Raw genomic sequence first — 20,977 nt, 5'->3', positions numbered from 1 at the left:
AACCCGACTCGGTAATTACAATGGAACCGTCCCAGAATTAAATGGCTCAAATAACCTTCCTGATGCTCTTGTGCTATTCTGGGAGAGAGAGCGGGGAGAGATGAAGAAAAATAATTACTGGTGCCGCGGAGCGAGAAGTGGTGATTATCCCGTAGCTCCAGCCGGGCGCTGAGCTGGCAGAGCCTGCGCGGGAAGGAGCGCGCCAGAGCCACCGCTCAGCCCGGCTGCTGCTGTCCTCCTCCCGCTCCTCCCGTTGTGCCACCCGTGCTGCCCTGCCCGTGCTCCCTTCCCGGCTGTGCAGGCAGGGGCCTGGGAGCAGAGTGTGCCCGCAGCTCCTCTCTGCGGGTCTCACTGCTCACGGAGAGCAGTCGGGAGAAATGTCACGGGTGGGACCGAGGTCACCTGCGTGATCGTGCAGTGCTAGGGCAAGGGGTGCTGACTTACAGCTAAAAGAGCTTAAATAACTCAGCATGGGAGATCAGCCCGGGGCCTTCTGCTGTGCCCATTCAGCCTGTGCCCATGTGGGTAAAGGCTCCTGGCTCTTGCCCCGAGGAGCAGAGTGAGCTCTGGGGCACTGCCCTGGCTGCTGGCACCTTCCTCAGTGCTGGTACCTTGCTCCTCTGGTCCCTGTCTCCTTGTTTCTTCTGGTGTCTTAAGCTCACGTTCTCAGATATTAAGCACAGTTAAAATGCAAAATATACGGTAAAAACTCCTCCAAACATTTTTTTACCTCCCCAAGTTGCTGCTGTGAAGGCAGGGAGCTGTTTTCTCTGCCACACCAGCGTTCTCTTGCAGTCCTTGTGCATCCAAGCCTGTACTTCAGCATCAGCTTCTGAAACGTGCGCCTGCCCCAGGAAACAGATTTCAGGTTTGCTACAATGACACATCCAAGGAGCTGGAATAAAAACAGTGTGTTCCTGTCATACCTCACAGGGCTCTAATTAGCAATCCTTTCAGCCCAGATACGACGCCGCCGTGATCAAACGGCTGCAGCCCCGCTCTACTTCAGACTCGGTGCACTGGCAGAGTTTGACAGCTTCCCAGTGAGATTTCGTTCCAGCTGCTCGAGCAGCTCTCCCTCCCACCAGCACCCTCCGGGCAGTGCCTTCGCCCCCACGGTGGGGCAGGGGGCTCTTTGTGCACAGCACCCCCTGCACCCAGGGGCACAAGGTGCTGCGGCTGTCCTGCCGCGAGCTGGGGCAGCTCTGGCTGCACGGAGGCGGCTCGGTGCCTGCCTCGTGTGCTGCAGCTCTGGGCAGGATGCCTCGCTGCTGTCTCGCCTTGGTGGCTCCTGGTAGGGCCATGTGTGGCAGCGTGGGACCAGCTCTCATGGTAGGACACGGCACTGCTGGGGAGCAGCACCCTTCTGTTCCAGGGGTGAACGATTAGCGTTGGCTTGGCTTTAATAATCATCTTCCGTAGGAATAGCAGCTCCATATGCAGACTTGAAATAGTGTATTTAACACAGAGATAAATGTGTGCTTTCAGCAATGTCCAACAGAGAAAATAATGCTCTAGATACGAGCCCTAGAAACGCACCCAAGCACTGTTCACAAACCATAACATCCTCACCTGAGCTCTGTCGACCTGGAGGAGGGAAATAAAAATCTCTTTGGCCTTGGCCTCGGGGTGCTAGTTGGTTACTTTGGTCTGGGTGGGCTGGAGGAGGCTGGTGAGCCCCATGGGCCTCAGGAACAGGCACCCCCTGAGCTGCAGGGGGCGAGCTGTGGGGATGGCTGCGCAGCCTGCAGCCTCGTTCACCCCTCAGCATGTGGGGAGAGAGCACATGCTCGTGGCCGTGCCTGTGGCCAACACTGCCATGAGCTCATTTGGTGCTCGCTAACCTGCGCCGACAGAGCCCGGCTGGGCGGTTAATGATCAGCCAGGTCACCCCTCCGGGTGGCTGTCAGCACGTAGCACAGTTCTGGCAGCAGCGGGGTTTGCAAGGCGAGCCGTTCGCAGCAGACGAGGTGCAGCAGACGAGGTGCCGTGCTGCTCCTGGCGGTCGCTGCTGCCTCCCGAGCTTGCTGAGGAAGAGGCAGATGAACGCAGTACACTGGCACGCGTATGGAAGGCTTCCTGGCCAATGCAAACAGCCGTTCTGCGCTAATTAGGAATGGGTTGTGGCCAATGCAAACATTCTCGTACCCAGTATCAATAACCCAGTCCCCTAAAATGTCTGCAGTTGCTTTGTGTGCTATGTTTGGTTCCTTGCAGAGTCAGAGATTCATTTTCATCATACAATAACTTACTGTTTTTACATGACTTTGGAGTTGCTTCCTAATAGTATGTTTGAATCCTTAGTTTCTAAAGGGTTTCATTTATAGCACCGGGCTTGTATTATACCTTTAATTTCTTTCATTATCTACCAGCATTCCCTGAGTTCCTGGGTGGTTAATGCTCACTTGAGTTCCCTGTCAGTCACGTTATTCTGTATTTCCATTTTTCTCCCCCGTGCAATCTTCTCTGTCGATATGAATAGGTAAAACAGATCAGCCTTAGATGTTGGAGACCAAACGTGTGCCTTTCCAGCACACAAAGGAAAGCAGGGATTTCTTGTGCCACGTGGAGCCTTTCTGCTAGAGAATTGATGCTGCGTGTGAGACCGCTGCGAGGGCCCTGGAGGAGTGGAGCAGAAGGGCTTCAGACGTGGGGAGGATTGCTGGTATTGTTCCTCACTCGTCTTTCCTCCCCTTTCTCCAACAAATACCTTTTTTTTTTTTTTTTTTTTTTCCAAGCAGCTTTTACCTCACCTAATTTTTCTGATCTTTCCAATTCATTCAGACTCATCCTCAGAAGCTTTTTGTGTTGAGCCCTTCCTGTCCCTCTGCTGTCCTGCCACAGATCTTAGCAGGCTCACTGCTGCCTTTGGAAACTTCTGTGGGTTTCTGTTGCAGTGACATCTGCGCTTAGATGTCTTTGTGCTACTTTCCCCGTCTGCCCACTGTCCTTGCTCAAGCCCTGCCCCTGGCTCTAAAACCTATTCCTGACCCGATGTCTGTGGGTCCTGCACCAGTTCCTTCAGTTCCATGCCCATTTCTCCCCCTGTGCTGCCTGCTGGCCCCGGTTCCCTGCGGGCTGGCTGCTCTCGGGGACCCTCCACTGCCTCCTGGCTTTGCAGAGGGGCCCTTCCCTTCTGGCTGCAGTCGATGTGTGTTATTGCTTTTAGGTCTGTCTAACTCTGCTTCCTTTGAGCTGAAACTCCTGGCATTTTTTGGCAGCAAACTTGTGGTTAGCGTGGCTGCGTACGAATGTTTCTACATCAATTACTGTGGTGTTTTCTTCCTGAGCTAGGCTGCAGTAATATAATAGGTAGACATATGCTATTAATTATGCCAACATATAAAAGTGCATTAATAGAGAGACCTGATCGTGCTGTAATTGTCCAACAAATTTGTTGTTAAAAAAATCAAAAGAGTATTTTGTATGTCTTTAGCCCCATAGAGAGTCATTCTTGGAGCTGAGACCTCACAATTTTTATTGATGAAGCTGAAAAACATGCAGATAAATAGTGAAAGGTTGTCTCGGTCCTTAAAATGTGGTACCAAACTTTCTGTTTTCCCCAGATTTGAGGACGCTGGGTATCAGGTTTACTCACCACGCTCACTGTTTACCTACTGTTAATGCCAGGTCCTGATACTGGACCTTCACTTGGTGCCCACCGAGTATCTGAAGACTTGCTGTACTTTTGTCTTGTTATACTTTGATATTTTGTAAAGAAATACAGAATGAACAGCAAAAATCTTGAAAACATTCCTAGTTTTAAGATGGTAAAGTCTAAAAACTCATGTGTGTCGTATTGAGGCATGCTCATCCTTCTGCATAAAAAGTTGTTGCAGAGAAGCACATCCTCCACTCTCTGTATTTCCCTGGCAGATAGGAGCCGTGGCTCCAGCCTGCTTTATAACTCAGTACAGGCAGTGATTACAGTGAGACCTTAATTGCAGGGATGTCACGCAGCACCTGGCCCTCTCTTGCCAAGGAGGCTGGACATGGCTGCGTGAGGCTCGGGGAGGCCCAACAGGCACGAAAAGCCCTGCGGCCCTGCTGTCCTCGTGGTCGGGGGGCTGAGAACAAGGCGAGGCTGCGCTAGGCAAATCCTGGTCACGGCTTTTATCTGTGTGCTTCACGCTGCAGTGCCTGATGTCAGGAAGAGGCATGTCTTGAGGTAAATGCCAACGCGTTACGTCCAGCACTTCACTGAGAAGGTGCTACGCTGCTAACGAGCTGTTGCAGAAGCCAGTAGGAATATTTAGCTTGGCTTCTCCAGGAGGAGCTGTGGAAATACCCGCTGGGGAGCTGAGCACACGGCGGCGTTGGGTGGCGGTGCCACTGCCGTGCCATCATCGGCGGCGGGGCGGATTCCGGGTCCCTCCCGCGGGTCCCTGTGGCCAGGCCCCGTGCTGTGCCCACAGGCTGTGCCCCCCAGGCCCCGTGCTGTGCCCATGGGCTGTGCCCATGAGCCGTGGCCCCGTGCCGAGGCGGCCACTGTCAGCTCCCGCTGCGGGGAGCGTGCGGCACGAAATCCCTCCCTGGCGCCGTGAGTCAGGCTCCTACAGATCACCCCCAGCAGCCAGCTCTTCCGGCTGCTGGTGCGCGGCAGCCTTCTGCCAGCTCACAGAAAGAGGAGGCTGGAGCACATCACTGCTCCGGGAGGGCTCAGGATTTCGGTTTCAGGGCTGATCAGAAATGCCGTAGTGGTATAGTGATATGACTTCTCTTTTAGAAATATCATGCGCAAAAAGCAACGTGCTGCTACTGTGCTTTTCTTACGCAAATGTTGAGGTTTGCTTTTTACTTATTGCAGTTAATAATTCCTAAAGAAAAAAAATGAAACTGGAAGAAAGTCGAGTTCATCTGACATCATCTGTACTTCAAATCAGCAGGCTGGTGTCTTTAATTTATTAAAAGCGCTGTCTGCTGAGAGGTTCGAGGGCCTGGTAAATATTCATATCTGGATTTGTTTCTTGACTGCTGACTGGAGCATGCTTTCCCTATCAGTTGTAGCCATGGATACACGAGAATGACAGTTTGGGGTTTGTTTTCTAGGCGGCGATGCTTTTCTGCACAATCTTCCAAACATTGTAATAAAGAATTGTTGAAAGCCGTCCTCCCAAAGGGGTCGCAGATCACGAGCACTGGCGCAAAGTTTGATTGCGAATGGCTGACCGTGCTCCAAACACGCTCACCGTAATCGGGTTTCCCCTTCGAACATTTCCAGTGACCACAGGTCAGTAATGGATTAGCGTGCATCTGGAAAAGAACTGGATCTGTTGCCCAGAGTGCTTCAGCACTGCGTGCTCGAGCTCTGGATTTCAGCTGGAGTGTTCATGACCGAGCCGTAGCCGTGGTCTGTGCGTTGTCTGTGCACACATTGTGGGGTCAGGGCAGCAGCTCCCCGGCACCTGGCGGGGTGGCCGCTGGAGTCACCTCGGCCTCAGGGCCCGGGGGAGAGGGCCTGGCGTGTGGGCGACGTGTGGCAGGAGCCGGGCCAGGCGCTGTTCTCAGTTCCATTTGGCAAAGTTTGCCGAGTTCTTCTGCAGAAAATGTCCCGCAAGAGTGACAATAACAATATTTTGGATATAAGCCTAGCACAAGAGGATAATAGGAACTCCACGGGCATGTGTGGGCTTTTGATTCATCCTCGGAGATGACGGGTGTGCATGTATTAAAGCTATGGGAGTGGGACTCGGAGTATTTATAGTGAATTCTTCGCTCCCACTCTTCCTGTGTGATTTCTGTCTCTGCTGTCAGTCACACGTGGGTCGGAGCACTCCTGCCCATCTCACCTGTCATTCGTGCTGGAAATCCCCAGGCCCGTAACAAGCCTTGCTCTTGGTCCGACTTTCAGAGCTGTATGGGGAGGAAGGAAATCCCGAGGGTCCATTGCAGGGCCGGGATCTGATGGTGGGTGTGCTGGAGGGTCACGGGTGGAGAGCTGCAGGCGCAGCCCAGCCCGCGGCCGAGCCTCTGTGGAGCGGCTGGGTGTTTGGGTACAAACTCCAGTTGGATGGTAGCAGAGATTGTATCGTTATTGTTAGAAACAGACATTATTATTTTTTATTTAAGATCAGTCTTAGGTCGTAGCAGCAGCTTGGTAGATGACTTTGTTTGCGGCAGTTGCTGGTGAAGGCAGTGGCTGTGGTGTTGTATCTGCTCTGTCCCTCCTGTCGGTACTCCTCTCTGTGGCTCTGGACCAAATCCCAGATCTGGTACGGGTGGGTTTGCACATGCAGAGTGGAATCCAGTCCCCATCCTGTAAATGTTGCCTTCGGAAGGCACCAACAGCACACCGACTGTCTGTGTGCACAGGCGGTACTGAGCGGGGGCCTGGCGAGCAGGAGCGGCGCGGCCGGGGGCTTGGGGCGCGGCGGTGTCCTCGTCACCAGGGCTCCCTGGGCCTGCTCCCTGCTCGGGGTGATCCCGTGGGGTCCCTCTGGTACCGACACAGGTTGGGGCTGTATTAACTGGTGCTAAACCTCCTGGTTAGCAAACTGATTGACCGTGTTTGTCAGCAACCTCAAGCAGGTAAAAGGAAAGACCACGGAAAGAAAAGTAACCGGTGTCCTGCATCTGCACAGCAGGCGGTGATCTCTAGAAAAGCTTGGCCATTGCTCTTTGCATATCTCCTTGCCTTTTTAAATACACGATCTTTGTAGTAAAGCCTTTACAAATTTAAACTGTTTTTTCTTTGTCTTGTAGTGAACTTTGACCACTTCCAGATTCTCCGGGCGATCGGGAAGGGAAGCTTTGGCAAGGTAGGCTTGTTCGCTCCGTCTCAAGTTCCCCTGTACGTTTTATCAGGTGTCTGCTGTTAAGTGCTTACCATTTATTGAAACAGTAATGTTGCTGAAATGAATTATTTTAATTGTGGGATGATGGCTGCTAAGTAAACACAGGAGGAATGCATTCGGGAGAATGCTTTGTTGCCATAAGGCATTGCTTTAGTTCTTGGCATCTTGGTGAAACAGCTGTATTTTAGATTACGAGCACAATTGTGATCATTTTGTGGCAAGTATTCATTATGTTTTCTGTTCCTGAGGGGGCTTGTTGGTAGCGAGCAGCGACAGTTGGTCGGGAAGGGGCTGGAAGCTGTTCTGGGAGATGGATGGGGCTGACACGGTGTGGTTGGGAGGGTTCTTCAAAGCCTCGGGCAGTTTTCCCACTCAGAAATGAGTTCTGCCTAAGAGTTTTTGTTGATTATTTTTAATATTTTTTTTTTTGCCAAGTATGTGGGAGAAGGTGGGGGATGATGATCAAAAAGCTGGTTAGCTCTGAAGACCAATTGTTTTGTTTGCTGGTTTATATTCCTTCTTCATTCCCTTTTTCACTGACTCTCTGTCTCACAGCATTTTATACCTTCTGTTTGCACTGTGAGCTGAAAGCTCAGTGTGCGTGTGTACGTGCACGAGACTTCGCTGCATTCCTACAGCTTCACAGTTATTTTGTCAGCTGTGTTTTACCTTGTCCCAGCGGTAGCCGTGTTCCTGTTTAGCCAAGACACCTGCATCCTATGGGCAGGAGCCCTGGAGCAATAGCCCTGGTCAGGATTCATGGAAGTTGCTGAGTTTGGTTTGTTGTAACCTTCTCATGCGGTTCCATAGCGTGGGGCTTTGCACCAGGGTTGTGTTAGGTTGGGGCAGGGAAATGCACCTTTGGTTGGGCAAAACGCGTGGAATATTAAACATGTAAAGTAGCACTAACTCGTTTAGAGGATGGTGCAGGCACCTCCTTGTCTCCATGCACTGCTAAGATAAGCTGACCACGAGTTGGTCGGCCAGCAGAAAGCTGTATCCTCTCATTTCTGTCTGGTCTGGTTGTCTCAGCTGGTTTCTGCCCGTCCTGCTTTGATCAGCAGCTCTCTCTGTGTGGGTAAGGAAGGCTGGACGCGGCGCAGGAGGTGAGCTGTGCTGTGCTGCACTCCCTCGCTCTGCTCCTGGCAGCTCCCCCTAGCCTGGGGGCATGCAGCACCACCCCCTGCGTTCCCTGCAGCTCCAGCCCCTGCCCCAGATGCCCGGAGACTTTGCAAAAGCAGAAACATCTCAGGATATCTGAGACCTGTTTTGCCAGAAGAGATGAAATTTTTACCAATTGCTGGTATTTTAAAATCCTTTAGATGTGTCAGTAGCATGTCTTGAGAAACAACAGATGTACATTCCTGGCCATGGTCTTGGTGAGGTGCAGTCCAGTTCTTAGGGCTGGGAGAATGGGCGCTGCCAGTAGTAGCCCTGCAGTTAGCACTACTTGCTCGTGAAGATGTTTCCTTGCAGCCTGAGTTAACTGAGGTTTCTACTGCATCGCTCTGGCATGCTCAGGGCGCAGCCTGCCCACACAGATCCCTGCCTGGCTTCATTGTGAATTCCCACGGGATGAGGGCTAATGGAAATGTTATGCCAACTGCAGCGTAAGGCAGGGAGAGGGTGGGTTTGAAACAGTCACCCACAATTGTACTCCTGTCTCTTTAGCAAGAAGAGGCAAAAGCTGAAGGCAGAGCTACATCAGATTTCTGAGGTTATGTTAGATGATGAAGAATGATTAGATACAAGCACAGGTCCTTCCTTAGCATAGCAATATAAAGGTACAGCAAACAGCAGGGGGAAGTCTGTCCAGATGCTTCTGGCAAGAACAGGAAACCTGAGTCTTATGACTTCTGCTTATTGTCAAAGACCAAAAACCTAAATCAAAACCTTACTAAAAAATAGCGGCTAACGTTTTTTTGAGGTCATATGAGGAGACTCATCCTTCCAGATGTAAACTTTCCAGAGAAAAGAGATTGATTCTGGTGAGCAGCAGCACTGTGTGCTGGAAAATTACTTCTACTCACAATGAAAAAAGGAGAAAAATTATACTTGTCTCCGGGCAGGACCTTTTGGGCTTTGGAGAGCTGCTCCTCATGGCTGCTTCCAGTTCTGTTTAGGTTAAAGAAAGACTAAGTCTAGCGTGTAGCAGTCTATCAGCCATCTGAGCTGTATATACAGTTTCAACAAAATGCTGAAATGATTCATCTGTCATCCTTCTGGATAATTATGTCAATATGCTAAATTTCCTTTGATATTCGGAGAAACTTTTTGCGTTTACAAAATCATTTAAAACTTGAATTTAATTATGGAAAATGTGGAACTACCTGCCTGAAAACTGTTACTTGGAATATACATGTATGAGTGATTTAGTTGCGTTGGTTGGTTTAAGCACTGTGTGCTCACATCCAGGAAGGTTTTTAGGAGCCAATGTCCTACTGAGAGTGTGAACCATCCATGTGCTCATGTGGGACCTGTGGAATTTATCATCTAGTAGTGAAGGGACCTAGTCAGCACCCTGCTGCTGGGTAGCTCTGGGCAGTGCATTTGCTTTTCCAGATTTTTGTTTCCACTCTCATTTTGTGCACCTCTCAGAACAGACCGCATGGTCCTTGGTACAGGCACTGGACAAAACAAAGCAAAAGGGAACCCAGAAATTGCCTTTGAAGAGACTGGAGTGTCCCTGAACTTCATCTCTGGGATGGCTGCAAAAACTGACTGATTTTTCTATGCTCAAATTAAGTTTATCCGTGTTTGAGGTACTATTAATCAAATGAAGGTTGTGCTCAGTTCCTTACTCAAATTAGCAAGTTTACAATATTCCCATATGTATTAGAGATAGCATTATTTGGCTTATAGTATTTTAATAGGAGTGTTACGTTTCTCAGGCAGCAGAAGTTGCTTCAGTTTTAACTGGGCTGTGACCCGAGGAGCCAGCAGCCAGGAAAGGGCTTTCAGAATTTGATGCAAGTTTTGATCCATTCTGCTGATGGGAAGCTTGCTCCGAGGTGTGGTAGGCTTCAGGAGAGACAGCGTGAGACATGGAAGTCTCAGAAGGCATTAGTTGCTTTGTAGGTATCTTGACATCTCCCTTTTAAAAGCTGACCTTTCCTGGGTTCAGGCTTTTTCAGCTCGAGCCAGGAGGCAGAAAGGCAGGTTGTTCTCCCCGAGGTTTTCCTTTTATCTGAGCTTCCATACGCGCTCCTAATCAGCTACCACCTTTTTTATTTTTGCCAGGGATTAAAGACCTGGGGTTATGGGGAATTCATTATTTTCACTTCACTGCTGTGAAGAAATAAAAGCATATCCGAAGTTCCTCAGCTCGAGTTTATGTCTGCTGTTGGAAATAGGGGTGAATCCAGGCTGGCAGGAAGAGCAGCAGGAAATGAATGAACATTGTCACAGGCGGCGAGCCCCACTCCTGGGTCACCCCCCGGGCTGTGGGCACAGGCACTCACCTGGGGGCCCTTGCCCCTCCTGCTGCAGTGTTTGGCCCCGTGGCTGGCTTCGCTTTGCTTTCCATGTGCATTTGACCTGGTCAGTATATTAACGAAGGCTCGCGAAAAAAAGTAACCTGCAAAGATGGGAAGTTAAATTCTGGCACTGGTTTGCCCGATGAAGACAGTCACGTCCCCACGCGGTGAGGTGTTCCCACCGCCGGGCTCCTTGGCTGCCTCACACAGCTCCTGCCAGCTCCGGGGAGGGACCTCTCCAGCCAAAGCTTGCTCTTAACGTTGTTTGCTTTGCAAAAGTGCTTTAACTTCATGACTTTGTTGCTTTAATAATTCAGACAGCCTGAAGCTGGGTATTGTAAAGCTTTAATCCATTTTCTAAAGGTCATAGATGCCCATCCAGTAGATACACGATAGATAAAATTCCCCTGAAGTCTCTTCTCAACCGAGTGTCTCTTTGATATCAACACAAGCTTTATCCTTTCTCCTTTTTTTCCCAGTTTTATAAACGTTGGATTTTCTTCCCCTAAAAGAAAGGCTAGAAACATAATCCTCTGACATTAAACCACCACGGATATTTTTTTTCCCTTTTATTTCTCATCCCGTGCTGGAGCAGGTGCAAGGCCGAGGTTACATTGGTGCTGTGGGTGTTTTCAGGCCGCGTGTCGCTCCAGATGCCAGCCCCACAGCTCGCCCCACACCTCCCAGCAGAGGGACACGTCCCAGGGGGCACCACAGGAGGAGGTGCCCTGGCCACAGCCGGCTGGGGACAGCCAGGCGAGGGGCTGGGGGCGGTGTGGGGGTCTCCGCAGCCACAGAGGAGCTGGCACAGTTCAGGGCCTGTCCTGAACTGGTCCGATGTGCTCCAGCAATACCTTGCCATTCGTGTCTCAAGTTGTGGGAGCAGCAGGAGGGAAATTATTCTGCAGCTTTTTCTGCTATATGGTTGTGAACATTTTCATCTGAAACGAGGTCTGGGACATGGTAGTGCACACTGCACCAAGGACATGTTTGGGGTTTCTGGAGGATCGGCCTCTTTAAGATAGTGATTTACAGCAAAAGCTACCCGCTGTTGTTATCATTATATACCCGGGCCCTTATTAATCCTTGCGTCTGAAACTGCCTGGGGTTTATTTCGGCCCCCGGCGTTCCTGGTGGATGAGTCACGTCGGCATGGGGTGCAGGTGGGACGGAGGTGGGACCGATGCTGCCGCCGGCAGCTGGGGGCCCGTGGGCTGGCAAAGCAGCGTTGGAGAGCAGAGGGTGGAAACAGCCGCCTCCCGAAACCCGCCGGGACCCCGTGGGCCCCCCTGCAGGCAGCATCCCGCAGGCTGCAGCCCTCTGTCCCGCACTGCCCTGGAGGCACGGCCTGCCGCGGTGCTGCCTGGGCTCCCGGGAGCTGGCTCCTGGGCAGAGTCACTCCGCTCTGTGCCTTCCTCGTGCAGCTTCTCAGCTTGCCACTTGGATGCCGCTGTCCTCCTGAGCCCTGAAACCTGCTGGTTCCTGCTCGGTGGAAGACTGGAGGAAAACGGGATGCCAGTTTAAATGGTGGTGTTTGGAGGTGATGTTTGTTCTCGAACAGTGTCCAACCCTGAGCGCACTCCAGTTTGTCCACCAGTCCTTCCCATCTTGTCTTGGGGAAGTGCCCTGCGTATTTTGATGAAGCCTCTTGATGGGATAAGGATGGCTTTCCTGGGGCAGTGTTTGTACTGTACTTACTCACAAGTGCACGTTCCTGCTCACATGCCTTCCTCCTTACACTTCGCTTCCTAGGTGATGAAGGGCAGGCACAGACAGCACCTTGGTGGTGTTCTTTGGGCTCTGGTGAAAGCTGGGAAACACACCACAGGTCATGTATACAACCAAGAATAACATTTTGGTGTGAGCTAGCCTATCCCCTTTATTGACTACGAAATAAACCATAGGATGTTTCACTCTGCTCACTCCCCAGCACTTGGCGGACGTGCTCCACATTGGGCTTGCAGAGCTGTTGGGGACAGTGCCTGCTTACCCCTGCCCTGAAATGTCACCTTCTCTTGTCGTTTCTCATCAAAGTGCTCCAGCACTGGATAGGATCTAGTGTCTGTTACCAGAATAAAGCCTGTCTGGATTAAAACAGACCAGTGAACTTGGTATGACGAACTGATGAAAACTCCTTGGCACTTAATCACAGAGTTTAATTAGTGATGGAGCCTTTCCTTCCTTCTGGGGCTGTCTTTTGCGTCGTCTCATTGTTTTTCACAGAGCCGAGAGGAACTTTTATGCCTTCTAGACATCCACCCTTCTGTGAAATTTGGCTGAAACTGGCCAACAGTTCTAAAAGTCAGTAGGAGTAAATATGAAAAAAATCACATATCCTCATCTTCTTAGCGAACCAGACACAAATGTTTAATTCATGAAGCCTCGTGTGAAGGCAGCAGACTCAATCCCTTGCGGCGTGAGCCTGCATTGTAATGCAGTTGGCAGCGGAGCTCCTCTGTGGGAAAACCTGCGTCCTGGGCTGCAAGGACAGCGGCTCTGGCTGGTGGGGTGGTGGTGATGTCCCCGGGCACCCCGTCACACCTTGGGGCTGTGGGCAGACACCTCGGGGGGTTGGTACGCCAGCACTGTTTGTATGTGGGACATTGGCGGCGTGATGAACTGTCAGTAGCAGTCATAATGGTAGGATGTGATTGAAAAGGGTAGGGAGAAGGGTACTGAATGGTATATGAAGAGGTGCATCTTGCACCTCTGTCATCCTTGCCTCCCTCCTGCTCTTTAATTTTGTTGGCCCCGGGGATGTAACTAGTGCCTTTCCCTGGCATCCAAACAAGTTGTGTTTTGTTGTATTTTTTCCAGTGCTTTTCTATCCCCTACCACCTACCAACTGCACAAAATGGAATGGAAACACGAAATATAAAATGCCTTTAATTGTATGTAATTTTATGTAAAGCTTTCGGTTTTCCAAAAGCCAAGCATTAAGTGAAAAGGAAAAGGAAAAGGAAACTTGTCACCCTGAGAGGGGTGTAAATGGAGAGGCGCGGCACGGGCCCGGCGCTGCTTGAGGTGGGCCGAGGCTTCACCGGGCCCTGCGCGTTTCCTCGGTGCCTGCTCAGTCCTAAAGTCACGCAGTGACAGGCATATGTAATGCTTTCCTACAGCAGTTTCCAAAAGGTCGTTAGTGGGAGGAAGCCTAGACAGCAAATCCATAATACATCTTCCACATGACATGTTTGTGTACAGACTGTGAAGTTCTTGTTTGCTATAAAGAGTAAAATGATGCAGTGCCGCTACAGTGCAGGCAAAAGAAACAGCTCCCAGGAGGGTGCAGCTCAGTCCTGTGAGCCGGAGGCACAAAGCCAGGCTTTCGTAGGGGCATTTTCTCTTGTCCTCTGCAAAATCCCATGCAAGAGTCCCACAGTTGTGTCCAGCTGCCCCAAATGAGAGCAGCAGCGATGTCCTTGTGGATGGGAACATCTGGCACGTTCTCACATGCCCTTTTGCAAACAGGTGTTTTTTTCCAATTACTTGTGGCTACGGCAAATAAATCTTTGATTATTGTATTTGCACGTTGACATCGTCATGTCCAAGCCAGCGCCCTGACAGCTTAGGACCACAGGCTGGACCCTTTAGGACATCATTCTGCCATATTCCTGGCCTGGTTTCTTTCACATCATTATCTCTGCCCGGACTTGGGTGAACCATGAGCTCTCGTTTGTGGTCTCCTGCCAGACGAAAGCCATGCTGTGTGCCCCGGGTCTGAAGATAGGGCTGCTTTCGTTGTTCGGACACAGAGGGGGCCCTGCGGCAGCTGCCCTCGGCCGTGTCTCTGGCACAGGGGTGACTCTGCCAGGAGTGTGCTCCAGAAGTGCTGCAGGGGATGGATCCCCTGGGCCCGGGCGAAGGAGCAGTGTCCTGAGGCAAACCACGAGGCTGCGTCTGCCTGTCGGTACAGGGAATGGTTGTGTGGCTAAATAAATAGCTGTTTCCTGCTTGAATTCTGCCTTGCTCTTACCCGTGACTGGTCTCAATATTAAATTCTCACAGTATCTCCTGCCCCCTGCCCCAGCTAAGCCACAAGTGCAGTCTCATTCCTAGACTTGGATTAAAAAGACCTTTCTGTGGATTTACGTCTGCTGGATGTCAGATGTCTTTGCATCAAACATTAATACCTGTGTTCAGAAGGGCCAGCCTAATTACGAGGTGGGCAGACAGAGAGCCGTAGGTCTTCTGAGGGGCGGAGGAGATGCTGTAGCACCCATTGTGTGATGGCAGCAGATGCAGAAGAGAAAAAGCTGGAGGTCGTGTTCTTCCAGCATTGCTTGTAAGAGAAACTCCGGCTCGGCTGCGTTCATCTGTAGTCTTTGCGAAGAGGCTGTGCCTCATCTGTGACGGTGCCTTTGACAGCTCCGTGCCAGCAGCGCAGCCAACGTGCAGACTGCTGATCTAACATGGCCAACATTAAAACGTCTTGTTTTTAAAATAAAAAAAAAGTGCCCTGCTTTGCTAATGTTAATTATAAATCTCTCAGTGGCTTAAATATGGCTAGCATTTGGATCTTTTCTTTGTTCTGACAAACAATCATACAGTACACCCCCACAAGCTAGTTAATTGAACCAAGAGCATGGGATATTTCAGCATCAGATGCAGGATTTGGCAACAATTAAGCTAAATTGGATGTCCGAATCATCTGCAAGCCCTTAGAAGCTGCAGTTTATGAGTTTTGAGTATTCTGTTCGTGCTAGTGGTTGGACAATCCAATTACGAACCACTTAATGTCATAAATGATAAGTAACAATGTCCTCTGTTCTTATGAAATTTTGAACGTGTTAGCATGATACAGCAAATATTCCCTAAGCACTTCTGTATGAGTTTATTAGAGTAAATATTTTCTGGATTTACCCAGAGGATTATGGGGTGTGCCCTCGTTGTTATTCTAGGCAGCACCGTAGTTCAGCGATGTTTGTCGAATGAGCCGTGCTCCTTGTCTTCTCGTGATGGATTTGTTCTTGTGGACTGGATCAGCATTCAAAGAAGTCTGAAATTCTTGACTTCCTATGCAAGTGTCTGTGCACTGCTTAGAAGCAAATCTGTTTCTCACAGCAATTGTACGGACATAAATCCAGAGAAGCTGCACTGGGTACGGCTCCATTCTTCTGCCTTTACAGTGGTGAGTGCAGGAGCTGCCCACAAGCCAACAGCCGTAATTGTGATTTATTATTGATCATAAACATCGATGATGTTTGTCAGAGGCTGCCTTCCTTCTGCGGGTCATTGGCCCCAGTGGGAGGAAGCACCAAAATGATAGATTTGAGCTACCTGCTATTTTTTAAATCGTGTAATGTGCCAGGTCTCCTGTGTCTGCACGTGTCCTTTAAAAGTGGCAGGATGTGGTGCTGGCGTCAGATCAACTCGTGTAAATGGTCGGTGTTTTTCCAGGCAGTCTTTATTTATACCTCTTATTCCCTGGGAAGCAGATGAGCCGTACAGTCCCACTACCTAATTGTATTATAGAAGATTTACAATTCGCCACATTAATCTTGGCTGGGTAGCCTCGGCTCTGGTTGTTTATGGGGCTCAAAGCCGTTATGTCTGACCACATTCCTTACCAAACGGGGATCTTGGTGTGCTTTGGTGTAAATACAGGTGAGTGTTTCAGCCACACTTTTCCCCTTTAGGCAGTGGTTCATTTAAAGCAACCCCCTTGTGTCCGAGCGTGCCACCCAGTCCTTCCCATCACTGCAGTGTTGCTGCTTGTTCACCTGCACAGTGTGTGGGCACCGTCACATCTGATGCCTGGGAAGTGTGGCCTTGGATACCTGGAATTGTCAAAGTGCACCGTACTGGATATTTTCCAAAGGATTTTCATTCTCCCAGTGCCTGGAGAAAGTTTCCTTACCAAAAAAAAAAAAAAAAAAAAAGTGCCCTCGGAATGCCTGCTTGATGAGGAAGCATTTCAGGAAAGCAGCAACTCGTGCGCTGCACAAAGGGTAATGTTTTGCCAGTAACAGGTGGGTGCTGCTCTCCCCAGGTGCTCAGGAGCTCAGTGTTTGTCTGGATGCTTTCTGATAATGAATTAATTCAGCCAAGCGCAGTGCACTTCTCAGATGCTTGCCCAGGCACGGAAAGCTTTGCTCTGTCGCAGCTCAGGGACGGGTGCTGCGGGGGTGAGCTCGCCGGGTCCCTTGCACGTAGCACAAGTGAGGGGCTTGGCTGTGCACGTGGAAAGCTGTTCTGGAGCACTCCTGGCATCCTGGGCACCACCCTGCTCTTCGGCAGTGGAAAACCTTATTCCTAATGTGTCCAAACTGTTGTGCAATGGTACTCCATTTCGCATTTAATTCTCCCCTCAAGACTGATGGATCTGGGGGAAGGAGAGACAGAAATGAGTAATTCTCAAACTGAGCTATGTTCCTGGATTCTGTTCTGTCATTTAGGTACCTGCTTTTATTTATTTATTTATCTATCTATCTATCTATTTATTTATTTATTTATTTGTCTCTGTTGTTGTATCTTTCTGAGCACGCTTTCAGCACTGGGCAGACAGGGAAACAAACAGGAAAACAGAAAGGTCAGGCTGCTCAGCCTGTCACTAGTGAAGAGGTTCTTAGAGAACGGCCATAAAATAAAGGCTTTGTAAACAGCGGAAGTAGAATGTGATTTCCATTAGGTTTGAGTTCCTGAGTGCTGCTTTCCTCCATCTGTCTTTCCCTTAATAACGCTGTTGGGAAAACTCAGCGTGCGATGTGACTGTCCTGCATGGTTCAGGTGCTAACGTGGCAGTCAGGGGCTGTCACGTACAAGGCAGCAGTGGCAGTTTGCTTGCTTTTTCCTCAGGGGGGGCATTGCTTTGGGTTCTCTTTGCCTGATTTTTTACACAACCTGCAAGGAATCCATTTTTGCTAAGACATTTAGTTTCTTTCAGTCTTGGTTGAAGTTGGCTACTTCAAAAGTTACTGGAGAAGGAAGGCGCTGGGCAATCAGGACAGGCAGTTTGGTGGAAGTGCCTTGTTTCCCATGGAAGAAGGGTAACACCAGGGCTGCAAGAAACCTGAAAGCCTTTTCCCACTCCAAGGGAGGGTCACCGTGTCAATTTTAGCAGGTATTTATCTAGACTGTTGCTAGTGCCATGGGGTGCTGGAAGCTGTACGTTCCTGCTGAGGATCCCCCAGCAGTCTGCTTCAGTATCTTGCTGTGCCTAGCCTTAGAAACTTTCTCTCAGTAAATAACCTCAAGCTTCCGTGTTGCCATTTATTACCTGTGCTGTTGACCTTGGATATAAAGAATAATTTATTTTCTTCTGATTTGCAGCGTCTTTGGTGTATTTGAGATTTTCTGCCTCCTTCAGCCAACCCTTTTTAAGCCAATGAGCTCATTTCAAGCAGTTTTTCTTCACAAAACACTCCTCTTGCTTTAATTTGGGCAATGTGTCTGATTGTTCTTGCCCAGTTGCCATACCCAGCCCCATCCCCCGGGGTTCATCCCACTTCTCCGTGCCTGCCTGCTGTTGGTCACGACTGTTCTACATCCCTACCTGGTGTGCAGTGCTCCCACTCTCTCCCAGCATCTTGCGTGCCATTATCAAGGTCATCAGTGACAACAGTGAGCAGCCCCACTGCAGCCTGCACAGCCTCTCCTTCGATACCTCTCTGTAGGGACAGTGCACGGTGCCTCCTCTAGGACCAGTGTGACCCCATTGCTGTCCTTGGAGCCTGTACTCCTGAGGCCGGGGTGGGGAGCACTTCCAGGGATTAGAGTCTGAAATAACTATGCTTCAGGTGTTCTTCCAAAAGCTGAGTACTTCGGGAAATTGTGTAGTCTCTTCTAGTCATTTTGCATACACTTGGAAATAAGGTTACTTCCCAATTCTCCGCTTATCTCCTAATTAACATGAGGGGGTTTTCAACATGGTCAGTCCCTCAAAGAGAGATAGCAGCTCTAATGGGAAAGGAAGGATTTATCTTAAGATGCAGTCCTTGTGATACCAGACTAGGATTTTCTCTTTCCCCAAGTAGTGTCAGCCTGTCGTATCAGCTCTGAAGTGATATTAGAGACGTCACACACAACCTTCAGATTGTCCAAGACCCTACCATGCAACATACCAGCTGAGTTATACCCCCAGTTCACATAAATATGCTGTGCTCATTTCCTGGGATGTCAGGTTTGTGTTGGAACTGCTGAAGGGTCTGTTGTCAGGGTTGTCAATAAACCAGCATCCTAGTAATGTGTATGTACACCAACTTGCTTTTTATAAAGCAGGGGGTCAGAGCTGTAGGCTGCCTCTCTATGTGCAGCTGTGCTTGATTAAAAAGTACACTGTAATAAAACATTACAGTATAATGAATATAAAAATTACATATGACATTATGTTGATATAAGAAGAAAAAAAGTAAATTAAGACAACTGCTGACCCCTTTTTTACAAAGAATTCAGTATACAGGTTGAAAATGGACTATGTTAGCAGGCAGTAGTGAGGCAGGAGCTCAGGGCAGCAGCAGCGCAGTGGAGCTGTTAGATAACGACACCATCACGCAATCAGTTGGTGCACTGGATGAGGAGAGCTACAAAACCACAAGGAGCCACTGATTTCAAGGTGTTCTGCACAAACATGGGAAATTATTTTAATCTTTACATTGCAAATTCTATCTTTTTATAGTTGTGAAATGCCTAATTTGGCAACCTTTTGTGTCAGAGGGTATTTTGGTTAGAGGAAGCATCTCACAGTTGATAATTTTAAGTGCATATTGGGCAGTAAGTACTATAAGATGTAAGACAGGTCAACTCACTGAAAAAAATAGTGAAGAAAGATTATCATTTGTAGCAGCACTTTAGGAACGCCTTAGACTGGCATTAGTAAGAGCAGTCTTCAGTGCCAAAGAAAGATGGACTGAATGACTTCAGAAATGACCTGATGTCACACAGGCAGTGAGGTAGGAGAGCAAATAATTTATGTATGAGGCATTGTCAGATAAGTGACAGATTAGGGTTTATTCACATGCGTTGGCAAGTGTATGGAAAAAAACATCATTTTCCATGGTCATTTGGAAAAAGTAGAGTATTACGGAAATATCAACTGCGGTGCCAGATGAGTCTGCTGAAAGGCTCTAGACACGTTCCTTTATAAAATGTGGATAGCAAAGCTGAGGGGCGATGAGCTCAGTCACTGCTGTGCCCCTTGCCCCCTGCCACCAACCCGGCGAGCACTGCCTGCTGCGCCGCCGCTCCCCCTGCGCGGGGCTGCCCGCGGTAGCTGCTGGCTCTTGGGGTGCTTGGCTGAAGTCGCAGAGATTACTCAGCTGAGTAACTGCTGCCTGCTGTGCGTGGGGATGTTTGTGGTGATGGGCCGCTTGAGGGACGGTGAATAACTCAGCAGGATTAATTAGTGGAAGCATAAAAGCTCCGCAGTGCCTAATGGGAGAGCTGCAGCAGGAAGATCCTCTTCTGTGCTGTTGAGTGCTCAAAGCATATTTCTGCATTTTGGTAATACGATAGTGTTTAGTGGCGTTTGGTAGGTTGGGCAGACAGGCATGTGAGGTAGAGCCCTGGCTTCCTAGGAACATGTTCCCCATCCAGGCTGGAGGCAACCTCTGGGCTGTTGGTGGTCCCCGTGCCCCTGCAGCCTCCTCCCGCAGGACACACAGCTCGCCCCAGTCTGCTGGGACAGGACCTGGTGGCTGGAAGGGATTGCAATGGATTCGACATGAGCAAGGGACTCATGCTTTGTGTGTGGAGTTTCTGCACGGGCAGAGGTGGGTGCTGGGGCTGGAGGAGACATCTCCTCGAGGAGCTGCCATCACATGCACTTGCTTGTTTTTTTTCTAAAGAAGGGTTGACAATGGCCTTAGCCACAGGTCATCATTAATGCTCTCCCTTCTGAGATGGGGTTTTCTCACTGGTACTTTTGCTGCTTGTACTACGATAGGTCATGGCATGTTCTCCGAGGGTGGCACTCCGAAGGCTTCGTGTTGAGTGTTGGACAAAGGGGGAGTAAAGCTGTGTTTGATCACGTCCTGCAAGGTCTAGGTTTGAGCTGTCCTTTTTCCCAAGGGAAAGGTAGTGGGGATTTTAATGCAGTATTAAAAAAGGAAATCTGAACAGATGGAGCTATAACCTGGCCAAACTTCCATCCCGCCAAGTTACAGGCTTCGAACCTGGAGCTGATGGGGTAATTAATGCTCAGTGCAGCGTGCACAGTGTGTGCATGGGGGCATTTGCTGTCACGTAGCAATTGCTTACACTTACTCTATTGCTGGCTGCCAGTTGGCAGACCCAACACCCAGTGTCAATCCTGAGAGGTTTTCCGATAGCTTTGGCACATGAGCTGTTCTTAATGAACCGAAGTGAGCTTTGCTCACCTTCTGCTGGGAATCACTTCACAATCTGCTGGCATCTTAGGTACCAGCATCTGCACTCTGATAGCTCTCATGGTTACTTCGCAGTCCCTTGTGCCTGCTGCTGACAAACAAGGCCTTTTGGTACAGGGGGACCGGCACTAGATGAGGTGTCTACCAGGGCACATCTCTTTGTGAGAATTTGGTGATAAACACATCAGTGCAATGAAGCAAGCTCCTGTCAGTGGAGCATGGAGCATCTGGCTGCAAGTTTCATTAAATGCCTCCAGAAAGTTTTGCATTGTGGAACACGAGCACTGCCTCCTTCCTTGGCTGCCAAGTTACACCTGCATTTATTTACTTCAGCAGTGGAGACACTTGTGCCTGTGAGGCACGCTGTGGCGGCAGCACAGCGCCC

General features: G+C 49.7%; 1 protein-coding gene across 1 annotated transcript in view; it reads left to right on the top strand.

Moving 5' to 3' along the window:
* STK32C (serine/threonine kinase 32C) overlaps positions 1–20,977 on the top strand; it is a 79,048-nt gene that overhangs the window by 33,930 nt on the left and 24,141 nt on the right. The window contains exon 2 of the mRNA XM_084525649.1: positions 6,703–6,758. Coding sequence (XP_084381775.1) covers positions 6,703–6,758 — 56 coding nt within the window. The remainder of the gene's footprint in view (positions 1–6,702; positions 6,759–20,977) is intronic.

This window comes from Aythya ferina, assembly GCF_964211825.1.
Source record: "Aythya ferina genome assembly, chromosome: 7".
Lineage (NCBI taxonomy): Eukaryota > Metazoa > Chordata > Aves > Anseriformes > Anatidae > Aythya > Aythya ferina.
Note: the sequence above shows the minus strand (reverse complement) of the source record. Positions and strands in the feature narration are given on the sequence as shown.